This window comes from Maylandia zebra, linkage group LG1, assembly GCF_041146795.1.
Source record: "Maylandia zebra isolate NMK-2024a linkage group LG1, Mzebra_GT3a, whole genome shotgun sequence".
NCBI lineage: Eukaryota > Metazoa > Chordata > Actinopteri > Cichliformes > Cichlidae > Maylandia > Maylandia zebra.
The window spans coordinates 15,990,380-16,007,713 of NC_135167.1; the positions used below are offsets into that span (position 1 = coordinate 15,990,380).

The window sequence follows — 17,334 nt, forward strand, 5'->3', positions numbered from 1 at the left end:
CTTGTACTTAAGCCATCGCTACTCTGCTTATTCATTCGCCGCATGCCCACAGTAACTTTACTCATGTGACTCATGTAGCATTTGAAAACCTTTATTCCCTGCTTGGTACTTCCTTGTGGGGAGTGATGAGGTCAGAGCATTGATGACAAACGTCAATGCTGTATATTTTTTTCATTCACATATAATCTATTCCACTTCAGTTGGCTGCCTGAAATACAGAGAGCTTCAGAAAGCTGTTTGAACAAACTCTAAAAGCTTAAAAGTTATTGAAATTTTCTGCTTGGTGGACCACTTGTAAGCCAAATTTACCAGAAGAGTGCAAGGACATGTGGTGAAACATTCACTCAGAGTCCCGATTTGAAAGTTTTCTTATTGGGTTAGTACTCTCATATATGCTAAGTTCACACACACAAAGAGAGGGACTGGGAAGGTAACCTGATGTTTTAAAAGATAAGTGGGGGGACATGTAAACACCAAAGTATTCAGTGGGTGCGCTATGTTTCGCTACTTGGTGCCCGATTTGGGTAGATAATAACAATTGGGCATACGATTAAATGTTCTTTGGAGACGCCCTAAAAGGTTGGTTCTGTTCATCTGGACGTAGCATTCCCACTGAAAACGCTACATCCAGACGAACTGAATCAACCTTTTGGGATTTTCTTACCTGGATGACTGAGCATGCAACAAGACACTTGTTTGGAGACGGTTAGCTACAACAACAAATTAGTAAAGTGGCAATGGGACCAGAATGTCAAATAAATAGAGCATAGGTGTCAAACTCTGGCCCGCGAAGCCATACCAAATTACTATTAGAGCTGGCCTACTGGTATTATACAGCTAATATATATATTGTTTAGTATTAAGCTTTTCTTGTTCCATATTCAGTTTTCCAGAAAAACTTATTTGAGTCCATAAGAAAAGATTCATTCTTATATCTGGAGGAAGATTTTTTTTTTCAATAAATATTAATGTTAGCCCGCGACTTTGTTCCAGTTTTGAATTTTGGCCCACTGTGTATTTGAGTTTGACACCCCTGAAATAGAGGATAGGAGGCTGTCACCACATATTCCTTCTTTGGCTTGTAGTAGACTGCAGGTGATTAGCAATGCTGTTCTGTCCTTCAACAAAACAAGAACTGCAATTCAATCAGACAGCATGATTTTTCATTTGTTCAGATTTCACAATTTTTTATGTTTCTAGAAAAGCTTTGCCAAGATTTTATGTGTCTCTAGATTTATTTTTGTTCAAATACAGAATATTGTCTTTTCCATGTTTTCCCTAAGTACAATGTGGAGGAGCTATCATAATGAAGTAATTTTGTGAATGCGCTGAGACTAATTTCCAATATGATGGCATGCTTTATTACCACACTACATCCAGTTTAAACACTTATCTTGGTGATTAGAAGAATATGTCATGATCAGAGATGCTAGCTATTTGATAGACTGGTCGGGCAGATACAGATGGACAGTTAGACAGATGGACGAAGAAGCAGAAAGGCACACAGGCAAAATGACTGGCTGGTTGGTTGGTTGACTGTAAAGACCAGCTGGCTGGAATCACTGAGTGGCTATCTGATTACATAAGCTGGTTGACTGGGTGAACAGTTGACTGACTGCATAAACAGTCAAATATTCCAAAAGCAGCTCACTTATTTTCATATAAATGTCAAACAGGCATAGCACCAGTGTGTTTGCCTGATTGAGAAAGTGAGAGAGAGAGCGCGAGAGAGATGGATGGGGACATGGAATCATGTTGGTCCATCAGTGCAGTGACAGCTAGACGATTACTGCTCGTTAATTGACCTACCGACTGACCAACAGTCTTATGTGTGCGTGTGTGTGCGCACATGTGAGTTTGCATCTGTCTCCTGGTCAATCCTCAATTTAAGAACAGAAATCACAGCTCTGTTTTACTCTTAGTGAAAGTTTGGACAGGGAAAAGGAATATTAATGATTGTGTCTGAGCATATTCACTATAATACAGTTTGCCTGAAGTTCATATTTTGGACTGCTTGTGATGATTTACAACATCTCATTTGTATACACCAAATACTAAAAAAGGCATATAACGCTGCTTTAATCACTTTCCAGTTTATTAAAAACCTGTTTTAGTTAAATATAGATCAAGGTTGATTCCACAGCTTGCTCCAAGCCCTTCTCAAACCTTTGCTGTTTTCATCCCCAGTTATTCCATAATGCATCCAGTACCTCTTTGATCAGTATGGAGCCATCCCCTCTCTAAATCGTTGACCAGTGGCTAAATTTAACCTTGGTCCAGAACTAAATGTCCTTGAGAGTTCCTATGCCCATGAAATTAAAAATTCAGGAGGAAGGCAACCTCCTGATAATTAGTTATAGCCATTTTACTTTGTTCATGTCTTATTTGTTAAGTGGTGAAATATTAATGTGAGAATGCAAGTGTTGTCCCTTGTGGGCCACTAAGGTGATTTATTGTAGCCTGTGCACAGCTAATTCTCTTTCTGGTTCAGAAAAATAGAAAATGCACAGAAAATGCAGTACACGGGTTTTAAAAGTAGACACTACCACACTACCAACGAAAACATTTGGACACGTAGGCACATGATGTGCATTAGTTGACACTAGATCTCCTTACTCCTTGCTAACACAAATATAAGTATGCAAACATCTTAAAAGAAAGTGGATTTATCGGTATAATTTAATTACTTTATAAAAATAGTAAGCACAAGTAAATTTTGCTTCAATAAAACAAGATAAGCCATCAGAACAGTATAGAAAAGATTTATATAGAATAATGAACTAAAATTTCTTTCATTTAATCATAGCAATTGCAATATTACATTAACTTACAGCATCCTCTACTGGATTAAAATAGTTCACAGTTAATTAACCTAGCTACAGGCACTAAAATCCTTAGTCACAGGAAGCACATCAAATTCCAGATAAACCAACAATTAATAAAAGGTACATTGCATAGACAGGAACAAATAATGGAGGTGTCAGACACTACTGTGGTAAGTTTAAAAAACATTTTTGTTTTTGTACTTTAAGGTGAAACAGTTTTTTCTTACTTCTCACTTCTTGTCTTACTACCCTCCTCCTGCCCCTCTCAGTATTGTCTTTCCTCCATTTTCTCTGTTTCCTTGCTTTCTTCCATCTCTCTCGCTGGTTGTTGCTTTCTGCATGCTCCCTTCATCTGTTATTGTCTGTCCTTTGTGTCCTTGCTCTGAGGCCAGAGAATTAGAATTATTCATTTTTCACTGTTCTCTGTTTTCACTGTCCTCTCTTTTGCTCAGTAGTGTAAGTGAATTACTCCTTTTACTGTCTTTTTTTTGTCCATCTACCTTTTCCCCTCTCTTTCTCAAACCTTATTTTCTGGACGTCTACATTTTTTCCACTTTGTCACTTTCATTTTCTCCTTTGTTGCGTCCCATCCCAAAAATGAAATGGATAAAATGAATCCAGAATCCAGACTCATTGTTGTTCTTGCTTTGATTGCATTAGTTAGAGTCTTGTTCCAATGTCTGTCTTTATTTTCCTTTTACCTCTTCCTTTTTTCTCTTTCCCTTTGTTAGTCGCATACTTTTTATGTATTGTTAAGAAAGTGTACTGAAATTGCATATTGGGTCAATCAAGCAATAATAGAAAAAAATACAAATTATAAAATGATGGGGTTGTGTGGGGTTATGACAGAAATCCTGTTTTAACCTATATATGTCTTATCAACATGCCAAGTTCGCCCAATGCTCTTATTTCCCCCCCCCAACATATATATATATATATATATATATATATATATATATATATATATATATATATATATTTTAGGGGTGCAACGATACACAAAATTCACGGTTCGGTTCGGTTCGATACTTTGGTGTCACGGTTCGATATTTTTTCGATACAAGAAAAATGTTCATGCATTTTTAATTTGTCATTTATTAAAATTATAAATATATATTTTAACTCAAAAGTACAGTTTTTAAATTTAACCCTAACCCTTGTGCGTGTTTTTTATTTTGACAGCGAATGCGCACCTGCGGACCACTTATGTGCAGCCCTGGTTATTTAGCTCGTCATATTGCAGCCACAGAAATTATTTTGTCCATGAAACCATAAAGCTGCACTTTCTTTTTGCCTTATAGTCTGATTTGTCATAACTTCTCCGTTTTGTGGTAAGCTTTTCTTTGGCTGTCACTTCTTCACCCTGACCTGTCTTGTTTGGCTCAGCAGAACTGAAATGCTTTTACACACTCACTCACATAAGCTCAGCGATTCTCTGCGCGATCAACCTCTCACATGTTTAAGCTTGCTGCAGGAGATTTCACTTGTCATGTTTGCATAATAAGCTAACGATTAATAAGACGATGTCAGAGGAATTGGTGCACAAATTATCATCACTCACAGATCAGTGCTGTCGCTCTCTATACACAGTTCGCACGATTGCAAAGTGAAAGCAAAAAAACAAGCGCAAATTCAAACGCAATTTCAATATGTCACATATTGACAGTGGCTCACAGATGCCAATGACATAATTACCCAGCTACATTTCTGAAAGAATGCAAAAGCATTGACATATATTTTTCCTTCCTACAATAGCCCGACGGGCAGGGTAGCCCGACTGAAAAAATCGCTAGCCCCAGGATGCCAGGCTAGCGATATTGCAAGCCCTGTATCTGATTGAGGAATCACTCATCTTTGGAAAAGAGAGTTTATTACAGAGAAATGTCTCTTTCCAAAATAAAAGCTATACTATCCGCTTCTTCTGGGCTATATTCTCAGCAGCATAAGGAGAATCATGTGCTAACAGCTGTCTAAATGACTCGGCTAAAGTTAGTAGCATGCTTGTTGTTTTTGTCTTTGCACTAGGATGATGTCGGCGTAAATGTGCAGTCATATTCGTTGTGTTCCCACTAGTGCTTTCAGGTTAATCTCGTTGAAATGACCTTAACACCACAACACGGCAAATCTCCGTTAACGAGCTACCGCCGATCGCCCCATGCATGGGGCTAGACGGCTAACACGTTAACGAGCTAACTGCGCTAACACACTAGTTCCCACCCATGTAATTGAGCATTGCATGGCACATCCAACATACTGTTTTACTTTAGTCCATGACTCGCTTACCTTCAGGGTCATACGTCACATGAAAACCAAAATAATTCCAAACGCCAGATCTGAATGAGGGTGGGGGAGGTCCATGTTGCAAGGAGAGCTTAACTTCTGTCTCGCTAGCTTGCCCTGCGCTCTTCCTTCTGACTATGCTGTCTGTGTGGAGCACTCAGTGGATCTGCGCTCGACAGTGCAGCCTAGGCGGAGTAGTCGAACGCAGATTCACTGAGCGCTCAACACAGACAGCATCGTCAGAAGGAAAGTTGATAAAATAAATTACAAATGTTGTATTGTTCGATACATATGCGTACCGAACCGAAAGCACTGTATCGAACGGTTCAATATCGATACGAATATCGTTGCACCCCTAATATATATATATATATATATATATATATATATATATATATATATGTGTGTGTGTGTATGTATATATATATATATAATATTAGTATTATATTATATTATATTAGTAGGTTGGTGAATGCAAGCATTGCCTGCTATGTATAAGCACAAGGAACATATTAGCCCCTTAATATCAAAAGAGGTGCATTAGATGTCAGGAGCAGGAAGGCTAGAGAGTAAAACAGTTGGTTTGGGGCTTTTCAGCACTAACAACAAGTGAGCCGTAGAGACCAGAAGTTAAATCATATTTTAATTAAAGTTTCGTGGTGAAAAATATCCATTTATTTCAGTGGATGGAATCTTCAGAGTGTGAGAAGCAGACAAAAACCCTTTTCTTTCTTTAACCTTATACTGAGTGCACAGTTTTCACTCTATAGGCAACATTTTATAACCATTTGGAGAGCAACTTCTTTGGCACTCATGATTATTAAACCAGGTGCATACAAATTATTGTTTTTCTTTCATAAGTCGTTTCTTGAGAGTAGTGCTGAGTGAAATTTCTCACTATTTTTTTCCACTATAGTTACACAGAGTCCCATTGCTGTGGTAACCATAGATGCTTAACTGACAGGTGTGAACAACTGACATATATTCATTAGAAATTAATCACTCTAATTAGTAGATTTGTATTTTTCCTCTCTTTGATTGGTGGATGTGTTTTCACAGCCTGTCTCTCTCAGACAAGTATTTGAATGTGACTATAATACCTGGCCCAAAATAGACCTGCAACATTTTCAGTCTATCCAAACCAATTTTTCTATGTGTCAGTATCCCTGGCTGTCTGTATTTTTGAGTATGGATATATGGTACCGGGAAACGCAAACACATTTCTTTTCAGTCAGTCATCTTAAGTCAAGATCAGGTCACACTAGAGTTTAAAGGCAAATCATCACAGCTTCAAGTGTGTAAGCTGACATTCACAGTTTAAACCTGCTCTTCTATTCACACACATATGTAATAGTGGATTTAAAAAAAATAAAAACCTGACACTGACTTACAGAAGAGGACTAGATTTTCAAGCATCTGGTCACCCTGCCTTGGGTTTTCAAAATAAATACACTTATAGGAAATAAACTGGACTTTTTAAAGTGTTACGTTTTTAAAAAGTCACTAATTATCAAATGTTTTAATGTAATGACATTGCCAAAATATAAGAGCCCCTAATTAGTTTCAGAATTTCAGATGTTTGAAATGATCAGAATTTAAAAATAAACTTAACCCATGATTTATGTAAGTGTCATGGCAGGCAGGTTTTGGACCCAAAGGCAGGACTAATGCTGAATTCTAACATAATACAAAATAATGCAGGTGCAGACACAAGATAACTTCTAGGACAACTTCTACAATCTTCTAGGAGGCAAAACTGCGAGGGAGAACACGACCGAGAACAGAAGCAAAGTGAGGGTATAAGTACAAAAATGGAGATCAGGGCAGAGTGGAAACACCTGAGGAAACACAGCTGAGCTGATACTAACCAATGAGACAAGGGGAAGCAGAACTGAACCTAGCTCACGCGAGACAAGGGTCTATCAAGATAAAACAGAAAGTAATAAAGACTGGGACCAGGACTTAGACATACTAACATGACAGAACAAAACGGGACACAAAACACAAAGACAGGACACTGAGGGACCAGAACAACATGGGAGCATGAGAGGGGAGTCAGAAAGGGATACAAACACAGAGAAGAGACTAGGACAGGCTGGATATGAATGGAAACTAATATCATCATCAGAAAAGCATAGAAAAAACCTCAAAAGCACTAGGGAACAATAAAATACTTCAAAGAATGAGATATAGAACAGGAACATAAATCAAATCCCAAAAGAAATGAATCATGAGTCCACAACAAAAACTCGAAATGCTGGGTCAAAAACCAGCATTCATCTTTTTACCCTATTATTATCAACAGCTATTTGCCCCTAGCTTTTTTTTTTTTTAGCAACAATTCCTCTGTAGTCTTGTCTTTCACACTCTCCAGACGTGGCATAGTTTAGTTTTTTTAGTGCTGCTTAAAATTGCTTTGGCCAAAAATGTGTGTAGGAAAAACCCTGCATATTTCCTACACTGATTTTAGTCATTTCCTTTCAGTCAAATATATTTATGTTAACCTTGTAAAGAAGAATCTACAGGCATCCAGATATTTCTAACCTTATATCGCCTCTACTGGCTCTTTCATTATGACGAAGCAGTAGTTATATTCAGAACATACCATCCAAGATTAAAAGATCAAAGATAGTCTTTTACTGTGACCACCAAACTGTTCCAGTGAAACGTATCCTGTCTGCAGTCACGTGTCGGTACTCATGACATGATCAGTTATCATGGCGGTTCTTTTGCTTTGTTGCAGATTCAGAGATTTTGTGGGAAAAGCCACAAACTACAAATTGCATTTCTTCAGCGTCAGAGAAAAAACAGGCAAATAGGAGCTCATGAAGAGACCTCGTTTCAGTGGGAACCTTTATTGTTTTATTCTTAATGATAACATCAACATAGCCATGTACTTACAGCTCCATGTTTCAGGTTTTCATAAACATTTGCCTAAAGGTTTGCCTCATTATTAATTTCCAGAAATGGGCTGTCTTGCTGATTCAATAATTTACTTTTTCCTCTTTTGCAGGTTGTCAGGATTCATGCTGCCCTCCCCTGTAGTCAGCAGTGGATCCATTTTGGCCTTGTGGTTTACCACAGATTTTGCTGTGAGTGCACAGGGTTTCAAAGCTGTGTATGAAGGTAAGAAAACGTGCCATTGTGTTCATGTGTATGAGTGGTCCTTTCAGAGATAACAGTGATAAATTGGAACCTGCATATTGTTGGTATGGTGCTGAAAATGTATTGTACTGTAAGATTTTCAAGAAAAGAATGTGTAAAAGTCCTTTTTGTTATACGATAGTTACAGGTCCTGTAACTTGTGTGTGTGCTGAGACTTTGACCATACTAATGGAGCTGAATGTAATGCTTAACACTTTGTTTGCTGTTGTTTTTGTTTAGAGGTTTTTCTATTTTATCAGTGATTAATCAAACATCTTCTCAGTGATGACCTGGTGTTTTGGATTAGAAAATAGAGCAGGAGAAATTATTTGGGTTTTTTTTAGTTTTCTTTTTTTGATGGAGTCAGTCAGGTGTGGCTGTTTGTAGCTCTAGAAATCAGGCAAGCAAACTCTCAGTTGATCAAGCACTTATAAGCATCCAACAAATTTGTGTACGATTAAGGTGAAGCTCCATAGATTAGCTATGCTTTTGATTTATGGGATTAACTGTTCATTTTCATAGTTCTGCATGACCGAACCTGGGCTTGCAGCCCAGAGCTGTTGTTTTGGCCATCAGTCGATTAGTTGGAACTACTTAAATACACCATACATTATATATGTATACAAATACTATATCCATGCATTCATTTTTCTTTATTGTGATTTCCACAATAAGAGTTGAATGTTCAGTTTTGATGTGTCTCTTATGTGTGTGTGTTTTGTACAAAAGACTGTTCCATGTCTGCGTGCCTGGTACGACACAAATCCTTAGCCTGACCTTTGGAAGATGTGCATACACACATGGAGTGCACACTTAAACATATACATATATATTTCATTACGTTTGTGTAACAGTTCATCTATGAATGATGAACTTTAAATATCAAAGACTAATTCAAGAGACAGGATCTTCACACTGACTCCAGTGTGTGAGTGCATGTTTGTTTCACGTAAATGTTATTCTCTGTGCACATCTTCTTCTTCTTTTTGCAGTGTGTCTGTGTGTGTTTCTAGATGTGTCCCATTCATGTGTTCATGTATATTGAAAGAAAACCCTTTCTTACCTTTGTTCCTTTTCCCATCTGTGGGGACCCTTAAGTGTGTTTATAGCCTCAGGATTGATTGGTAGTGCGTTTTTTAGAGACTGTGTGTAAATCCAAGCAAGACATGGCATTTATAAATAGTTTAGGTTGTCCTGTCTATAGTTGGGATTGTCTGTCATGTGACCTATCTATATCCGTACAGTATGTGCAAGCACTAGTACTGAACACATGATTTTTACAGCCTGTGCATTGCTGCAGAACCTCATGCTCTGTTCAAATAATACATTTACGTTCCTCCGTATTTTATCAATCAAAAAGCAGAAAGATGAAGAAAGTATATCTGAAAGGGGCAGTTGGCTTGCATTAGGTGTAATAATTTATTTGTTTCACAATTTCACTCTCTTTCGGTTTCCTGACAGCATAAGCAGACAAATATCGAAATGATAATTGTTTTGGGGGGAGCAATGGGAGCAGGACAGAAACAAAAAATGACCACAATAGCTGCAAATCATGCTAACAGTTACAAAAATATCGAAAAGAAAAAGTATAGTAAAAATTGGATTTTATCAATATATATATCTCAGAAGATCCAGAGATTTTGAGCCAAGTTACTGAAAGACAACATGAAGGGCAAAGTAAATTCTAATATAAAGATCAGGTATTAATCTGTTCCATTTCTTAAACTGCCTGACAATTTCAGAAAGAACTGGGAACAATCAGAACATGGGGTACCACCAGCATCCCCTGCCCCGGCAGCTGCTGGAGTGAGCGGTCGGTACGGTGAAAGTCTGTCCTGGTGCAACACCACCATGCACCCCAGGCCAGGCATGCGCATCCGGTACACCACTTCTGTTAGCCGGTCCACGACCTCCGCCGGCCCTTTCCAGTGGCTGCAGAGCTTGGCGGACACTCCTCTCTTGCAAACCGGGCAGTACACCCAAACCTTGTCACCAGGCACGGAAGCTCCCCCTCGGCACCTGGTGTCGTAGGCTCTTTTCTGTCGTACTCTGGCACTGGCCTGGGGCTGGCGGGTGTAGTCATGAACCACCTGCAGCCGCTCCCTCAGCCTCCTGTAGTAGTCCATCTCTGGCCCACCATCAATCCCTGGCTCGGGGAGACCCGAACACCAAATCTACGGGCGTCCGGAGCTCCCATCCGCTGCAGGCGTGCACTGGCTGGACTCCTGAACCACAGTCCGATACGACCAAAGGACCAGGGGCAGATGTCGGTCCCAATCCTGCTGGTGGCGGCTGTTGAGAATGGCAAGCTGGGTGGCCAGCGTGCGGTTGAAGCGCTCGACCAAGCCATCGCTTTGCAGGTGGGGTGGGGTGGTTCGCGTCTTCTCCACCCCCAGCCGCGGACAGATCTCCCTAAAGATCTTCGATTCGAAGTTATGCCCCTGGTCACTGTGGAGCTCAGCCGGGACCCCAAAACGGGTGAACATCTCCTCCACCAGTTTCTCTGCCGTCGTGGTTGCACTCTGGTCTGGCACCGCGTAGGCCTCCGGCCACTTTGTGAAATAGTCCATGGCCACCAACACATACCTGTTCCCTGACTCGGTGACAGGGAAAGGCCCTAGGACGTCCACTCCCACTTACTCCATCAGGGCCCCAACCAGATACTGCTGCAGTGGGGCAGTGGAGCGTTGAGTTGGGCCCTTCAGCTGCTGTGTGGTCAGTGGGAGCCATCCCCCTCCGCTGGCTGTGGCCTGAGCAGTAGCCACGCCCAGTGCCTCCTACTGCCGCTCCTACTGCCGCCGACAGTAGCGGCACTCGACAGCCATGCAGGGCCGTCTGGAGAGGGCATCAGCGTTGCCATGCTGTCGACCTGAGCCAAGTTAAAGATGCATGGTCAGTGCACAGGAGGAACCGGCAGCCGTGCAAGTATGGCCAGAAGTGCCGCACCGCCAGCACTATGGCGAGCGAGGTCTCTTTCGCCAACAGCTGGCACTTCGTAGGATTGAGTCGCAGCCCAGCTTGTCGGATGGTACTGAAGGCCTCGCTCAGGTGGGACAGTGCACTGCCGAAGTTGCCACGTGCACCAACAGGTTATCCAGGTACACAACGCAGTGGCTACAAGGGATGTTCACGAGCACCCTCTCCATCAGCCTCTCGAACATCGTTGGCATTGCAGAGCCCAAATGGCATGACCCTGAACTGCCACAGCCCCTGTCCGATGGTGAATGCAATCTTAGGCCTTGCTTCGGAGGCTAGCTCCACCTGCCAGTAACTGCTGCATAGGTCGAGGGAGCTGAACCAGCTGGAGCCGGTAATGTAATCCAGGGCCTCGTCGATCCGCGGAAGCACTGCACTGCACTGAGATGGCGAAAAATCCACGCAGAACCTCGGGCTGCCATCCTTCTTTCCCACCAGGACCACGGGTGCCGCCCATGGGCTGTTGGATGGCTCAAACACCCCAGCCGCAATCATCTCACAGATCTTTTCCTCCGCCACCTGCCGTTTTGAGAGGGGCAGCCGGCGTGGGCGCAGACGGATGGGTTGAGCAGAGCCGGTGTCGACGGTGTGCTGGACCAGCCCCGTCTGCCTGCAGTCTTTGTCACTGATGGCAAAGATGTCCACATTCTCATTCAGGAGGCACCTGAACTGCTGGCGTTGGTCAATGTTAAGACCTACACTGCTGCGCTGCCACAGGTCATCAATAGCCTTGGTTGTTTCAGTCGAGGGAGGTTTGTCGGGCTTAGAGGCTGGGGCTGAGGTGAATAGAGATGATCCAGAGCTACCGGCACCCGAAGTCTGTTGAGCGGCAGCTGCCAGAAGCCTGGCTTGTCTGTCTCTGGTCCCCCCCATTCCCAGCTTTTGACTGCCCTGGAGGGCCAGAGTCTCTGTACTAAGAGTGATGGCCAGCTTCACGGTGTCAACGCAGGTCCCCCAGCGGGTCAGCAGATCAAGGCCGATGATGCACTGATCTTGGACGTCAGCAAGCCAGAAGTCATGCACCAGCTCCAGATCCTTCACTCGGATCTGCAACGGTTTCTTCCCCCGCAAGTCAGTTCTCTCCCCCGTCACCGTCATCAGCTGGTCGGTGGGTGACCAACCCATCACAAGCGGCCCGGACGTTCCAGGGTGTACACCAGGTCGTATTAGGGAAATGGTAGACCCCGTGTCTACCAGGGCCCGGCAGGGCTGGTCCTCAACACGGCAGCTCAGGTAGTGTCCCTTGAGGTGCCCGACTCGGTCCACTACCATGCATCATCCCTGGAGGAGGGCAGGAAGCTGGAGCGGTGGTCCCCTCACTACACCACGCTGTCGGGACCCGTTGGGGGACTTACATGGGTGGTCGCTTCCTCGCTCCTCAATCGCCAGCTCCCCAAGCAGCGAATACTCTCCTCGACGGCTTGCTCCAGCCTCTGAATGTCTCTCTTCATTCCGGCCAGGGTGAGCTATCCCACTTCTGACACCAATGTGGCGAGCTCAGGCAAGGAGACAGAGGTGTCGTTGGTCTTGCTTCCCCATATTGCCAGGGAGCACAGCAGTTTATTTTCAACAGAAAATCACTGCCGCTAACCCAACTGCTTGGCGTAGCTCTAGCATAACAACAAGAAGAAAAAGGCGCTCTCTCACCCAGAAAACACACAGTCGCAGAGAGAGCGCGTCACATGGTATTCATGGCAACATAACGCTGCCACCTGAAACAACAGAACACAGCTGTCAAACAAAACCCAAACAGCCCTGACCCGCTAAATTATGAATGTGGCCATGGCTTTTTGACCTGCATAACAGAAAAACACTTCTTAGCTGTCTCATCAAGAACTTCACTTTAAAGCTTGGCATAAAAAATATAAAAAACGTCTCTGCTCCTGTCAGCAATTAGGCAAAATCCAAATCAACAATTATATTTAGTTTTAAGATATTTCAGTGTTGTTTGATTTCTTCTAATTCATTAAGAAAGTGGGACCACCTAAAATGTTCGGATTCAGATTTGAAGGGTGAACGTGATGTTAGGACTGTGCATTTAACGGTTAAGCCATGTGAATATACAGACTACACTGTCAATGTCTAAAAAAATAAAAACAAAAAAATATGTCAATTTGAATATTATTCTAAAAAAATGTTAAGAATGTGTCACAAAGACAGGAACTTGAATTCATAACTATTTAGTATTTACTGTCACTATTGGAGACTTTTATGGGGGGACTGCATGACAGTGAGACTGTTAGACTGACTGGAAGTAATGGTCTTCCTGATTTGAACCCAAGTATTGATTTGATATTGGACTTCAGGGCTCATCTCAGTTTGTCTACAACAAACACCATGTTTGAGCATAAGTATACTTGGCACCAGGACACCCTAGGTTTTAACTGCATCATCAGATCTTTACCTATGTCTTTGACACATAAGTAAAAGGTGGAGCTGAGCTGCTAACTTATCACCACCTGATGGTGAGTTGGATTACATGTAGCAAAGGTGCCCTCAGAGTATCTAGCAAAACCCTATTTGCCAGGGATCTTCAACTCGCAACTAAGCTTCGGCAGCACTCCAAAACAGGATTGGGAACATTAAGTCTGAGTGGATAATGTTTTCCACCTTCATTGTTGCCATGTCATGTCAACAATACCAGAAACAAATGTTGCTGGCCAGTGTTGTCACACTGAAGAAGCTGTCCTATCAAGTTTATTTGGCTCGTGGGACCCTGCAGACAGCAAATAGGCACCAGCAGACAAAGCAGAGTATGACTCTGACAGTGACTGATTGAAAAACATAGGTGTGTGTAGTTAAGAGGGGCTTTGAAACAAGACTTTCTGTTGACCTCGAAGGGATTCTGACACCCTGTCGGACGACTCTGGAGGTAGAAGCAACTTTCTGCCTACACTGTTTTTGGTTTGGATGAGGTGCTTCTGACTTCAACTGGGGATATAATCAAGCTGTGAAAGGGATACTCAGTAGGGTTAGAGATCTCCTCAATCTGATAGACATGCCTTCAGTAGAAAGCACAGAGTCTGTGTATGAGGGGATGACTCGGTCATTCAAGTAGTTAAACAAAAAAAGTCTCTGGTGGCTGCACCCCTTGGAAGGATGACATTCACCTGATTCCCCTTAAGGATGTCGTGGGGCTATTCTGGTTGACACTCATTTTGCAACATTATCTGGAAGTTGGGGACAGTGCCCTTGGATTCCTGAAAATATGTGTCTCAGTCCTCAGCAAATCTTTCACTATCCTTTATCAGATTGCCTCCTTGTCTTTCTTTTCCCATGACATTCTCTTCTACATTACTTAAGAGGTTTTTTTGTACCTTTTCATTTAAACTGAACCACACTAGAATAGAATCCATTTTTTTCTATTGCCGTTAACAACCAGTCTCTGTCTGTATATGCCCCTGTCTCTGCTCACATAGCCAATTCACTTAACAAATCTTCTCTCAGTTCTATCCTTTTATTAAAGGAGACCAAATTGAACTATAAGTCTGAGCACATAGCTTACTGATAAGACCCCAGTCACCTAAGAGAGGGATAGATAGAGTGAGAGGAGAAAGAAGGGGGGGTTGGGGTGGGTGGGTGCTGTCAAATAAAGCTATAAGTGGTGAAAAAGCAAGCCTTACTGATAAAAAAAAGCAGGTTTGCATACCAACTCTGCAAGGCACGATAATCATCAATTAATTTCCCCTGAAGCAGAAAGAGAAAGAGGGGAAAGAAAAATGCAGAGAAAGAAGTAAATAGAGATTCTGAAAGAGAGAGAGAGGTGTAGAGATAGATAACCAAGAAGATTGGGGAAGAGTTGATAAACAGAAGGGTGGCATTCATATCTGTCTATATTTCTCATTTGTTGACTTCACGACACAATATAATACCAGAAGACCAACATTCAAAATGAGATCACGATCACTCTCCCCTTAAAAAAAACAAAAACAAAAAAAAAAACAGAAGACACGACTGGAAGAAGGAAAAAAATGAGAAGTGCTTCACTCATCTTTTATTAACAGTCATGATGCTATGATGGCGTTTGGGGGGTCCTGAATTTAGAATTTTTGTCACATGCAATTCTCCCCTCTCCCTCGCCATCACCTCCATCTGTTTCCCCTAGAAAATAGCAGTCATAAAATCATTTGAAATATTTATGTGCTCTTACAGCTGCTTCATCAGGAGTTAGACCTGTAGCCTCAGCTATGGAAACTATATGGATTTTGACGTGTGTGTCCAATAGCACTCTTTTTTCACAATTCTACTTATTTTTGATTTCTTGGTGCACATTCCTGTTTGAGCTGGGTGCAAAATGCTGAAAGTTATAAATAGTTAAACTTTTAGTAAAAGGCTGCCTCGCCTCAAATAAGTTCGCAATTGTCACTTAGCAACAAGGAGCACTACCAGCACTTCCCCCGAGCATTTGTTAAGTGCTGCTACCTGTAAGAAGAAACCCAGCAGATACAAAGCCTTACTTTTGCATTCACAAAGTAAATGAACTGTTTGTTGTTGTTTTCTATTGTGAGTGTAGCTGAAGTGCTTTTTCCCCACCCATATGATATGCCAGTCTATTTCTTTTGTTTTAAAACAATATAATAGAAATGCAAAGCGATGACAGACCTTTATTTTCTCTTATCAAATACATTAACAGCTGTAAACAGTTTAGCATACCCTCATTGCAATTGTGCTCTCAAGGGGCAGCAGAATATGCACTCCAAAAACTGCTCAGAAAGAGCCCAAGGCAGCGACTCATCCTCCAAACAACTCTCACTCCAATTTGATCGATGATTCGCAACAAGCACAATTCCACTGACGTCCTACTTTATGTCCCACAAGTCTGAAATAAGTAAATGCTTAGTTTTCTGGACATTTGTAGCTTTTCCTAAAAAGATTATTTAACCATTAATACAAAACAGAAAATCCGGTTCAAAGTCTTAATTAATGTCGTACACTATACCACTTTACACTAACACCTACAAATGTGCCCACACTCACAAAGAAAGAGCCTGAGTGTACTTTTGTTTTTCTTTGTATTCCCTAAGCTAGCTGCAGAGTTTCTCCTCCTGTTGAGGGACTTCTGTGAAGAAAATAAAATGACCTGGAAACTGTTAAAAGGGGCTTTGCACTTTAAAGACACACACACACACACACACACACACACACACATTCCCCTATGGCATCACTAGGCATAGGCATCACTCTGGTAAAGCAACAGAGTGAAGACAAGAATGTGTGAATGCGGATCAGGGAAGTAAAAGAAGACCGCCTGCTTGTGTGTGTACATATTCAGGCACATGTGTTACTGCTGGTCATGAGTATTTTGTTGTTGTTGTGGTAATATCCACTGTCATTATCTGTATGTTATTATGAGGTGTCACTTTTACACCGCATTACAACATGTAATGTGTGTGTACCCATGCCTGAATGTGTGTATCTGTAAAATTGCAGGAAGTTCATCCCCTTTGGTGTTGGCATTTCCTCTCTCTCTCTCTCTCTCTCTCTCTCTCTCTCCCTCTGTCTGTCTGTCCGTGGTGTAGACTGGTGTAGAATCCATTAGGAACACTTCTAGGAGCTTCCAAATCTTGCTGACTTGATGCAAGGCTTTGCACAGACTGTGGCAAGAGCCCTGTAGCCACCATCCATTGGACGAGATGCAAAAAGATCGCAGCCTCCTGCTTGGGGATTTTGGGTCCTTACTCATGATGTTACACATAAGAAAGATTTATTCATCTAGAGTTTTTTCCGATGCCTCTAGCCAGATAGTTTTCATAGTGGAGCCTTTATTTCACAGAGTTTCGCCGTACTAAATCTCAGAGGGTGGCAAATAGCCATTGCAGAAAATTGCACTATTGTAGAAGGAGTCGTGGCATAATATGAATACAAAATACGGTGTGTTGGCAGACAAAAATATTATTTAGAGGAGTGGTCTTCAAACTTAAGTTTTATGGATAGTAGTTTATAATGAAGGCATATGAGCCTCTATGTTTATCTTAAATGCCACTTGTTTCGCACATATTCAACTCTGTATATTTTATATATTTTATTATTATTATTATTTTATTTTATTTTTTTACTATTTAATTTGTAAAAATGTGTATACACACACACACACACACACACACACACA

The 17,334-nt window shown here is 41.7% G+C and overlaps 1 protein-coding gene across 1 annotated transcript in view; it reads left to right on the forward strand.

Moving 5' to 3' along the window:
- The window catches only part of LOC101487496 (CUB and sushi domain-containing protein 1), a 457,578-nt gene that overhangs the window by 149,588 nt on the left and 290,656 nt on the right, over positions 1 to 17,334 (forward strand). The window contains exon 3 of the mRNA XM_024803309.2: positions 8,119 to 8,231. Within this exon, the coding sequence (XP_024659077.2) occupies positions 8,119 to 8,231 (113 nt within the window). The remainder of the gene's footprint in view (positions 1 to 8,118; positions 8,232 to 17,334) is intronic.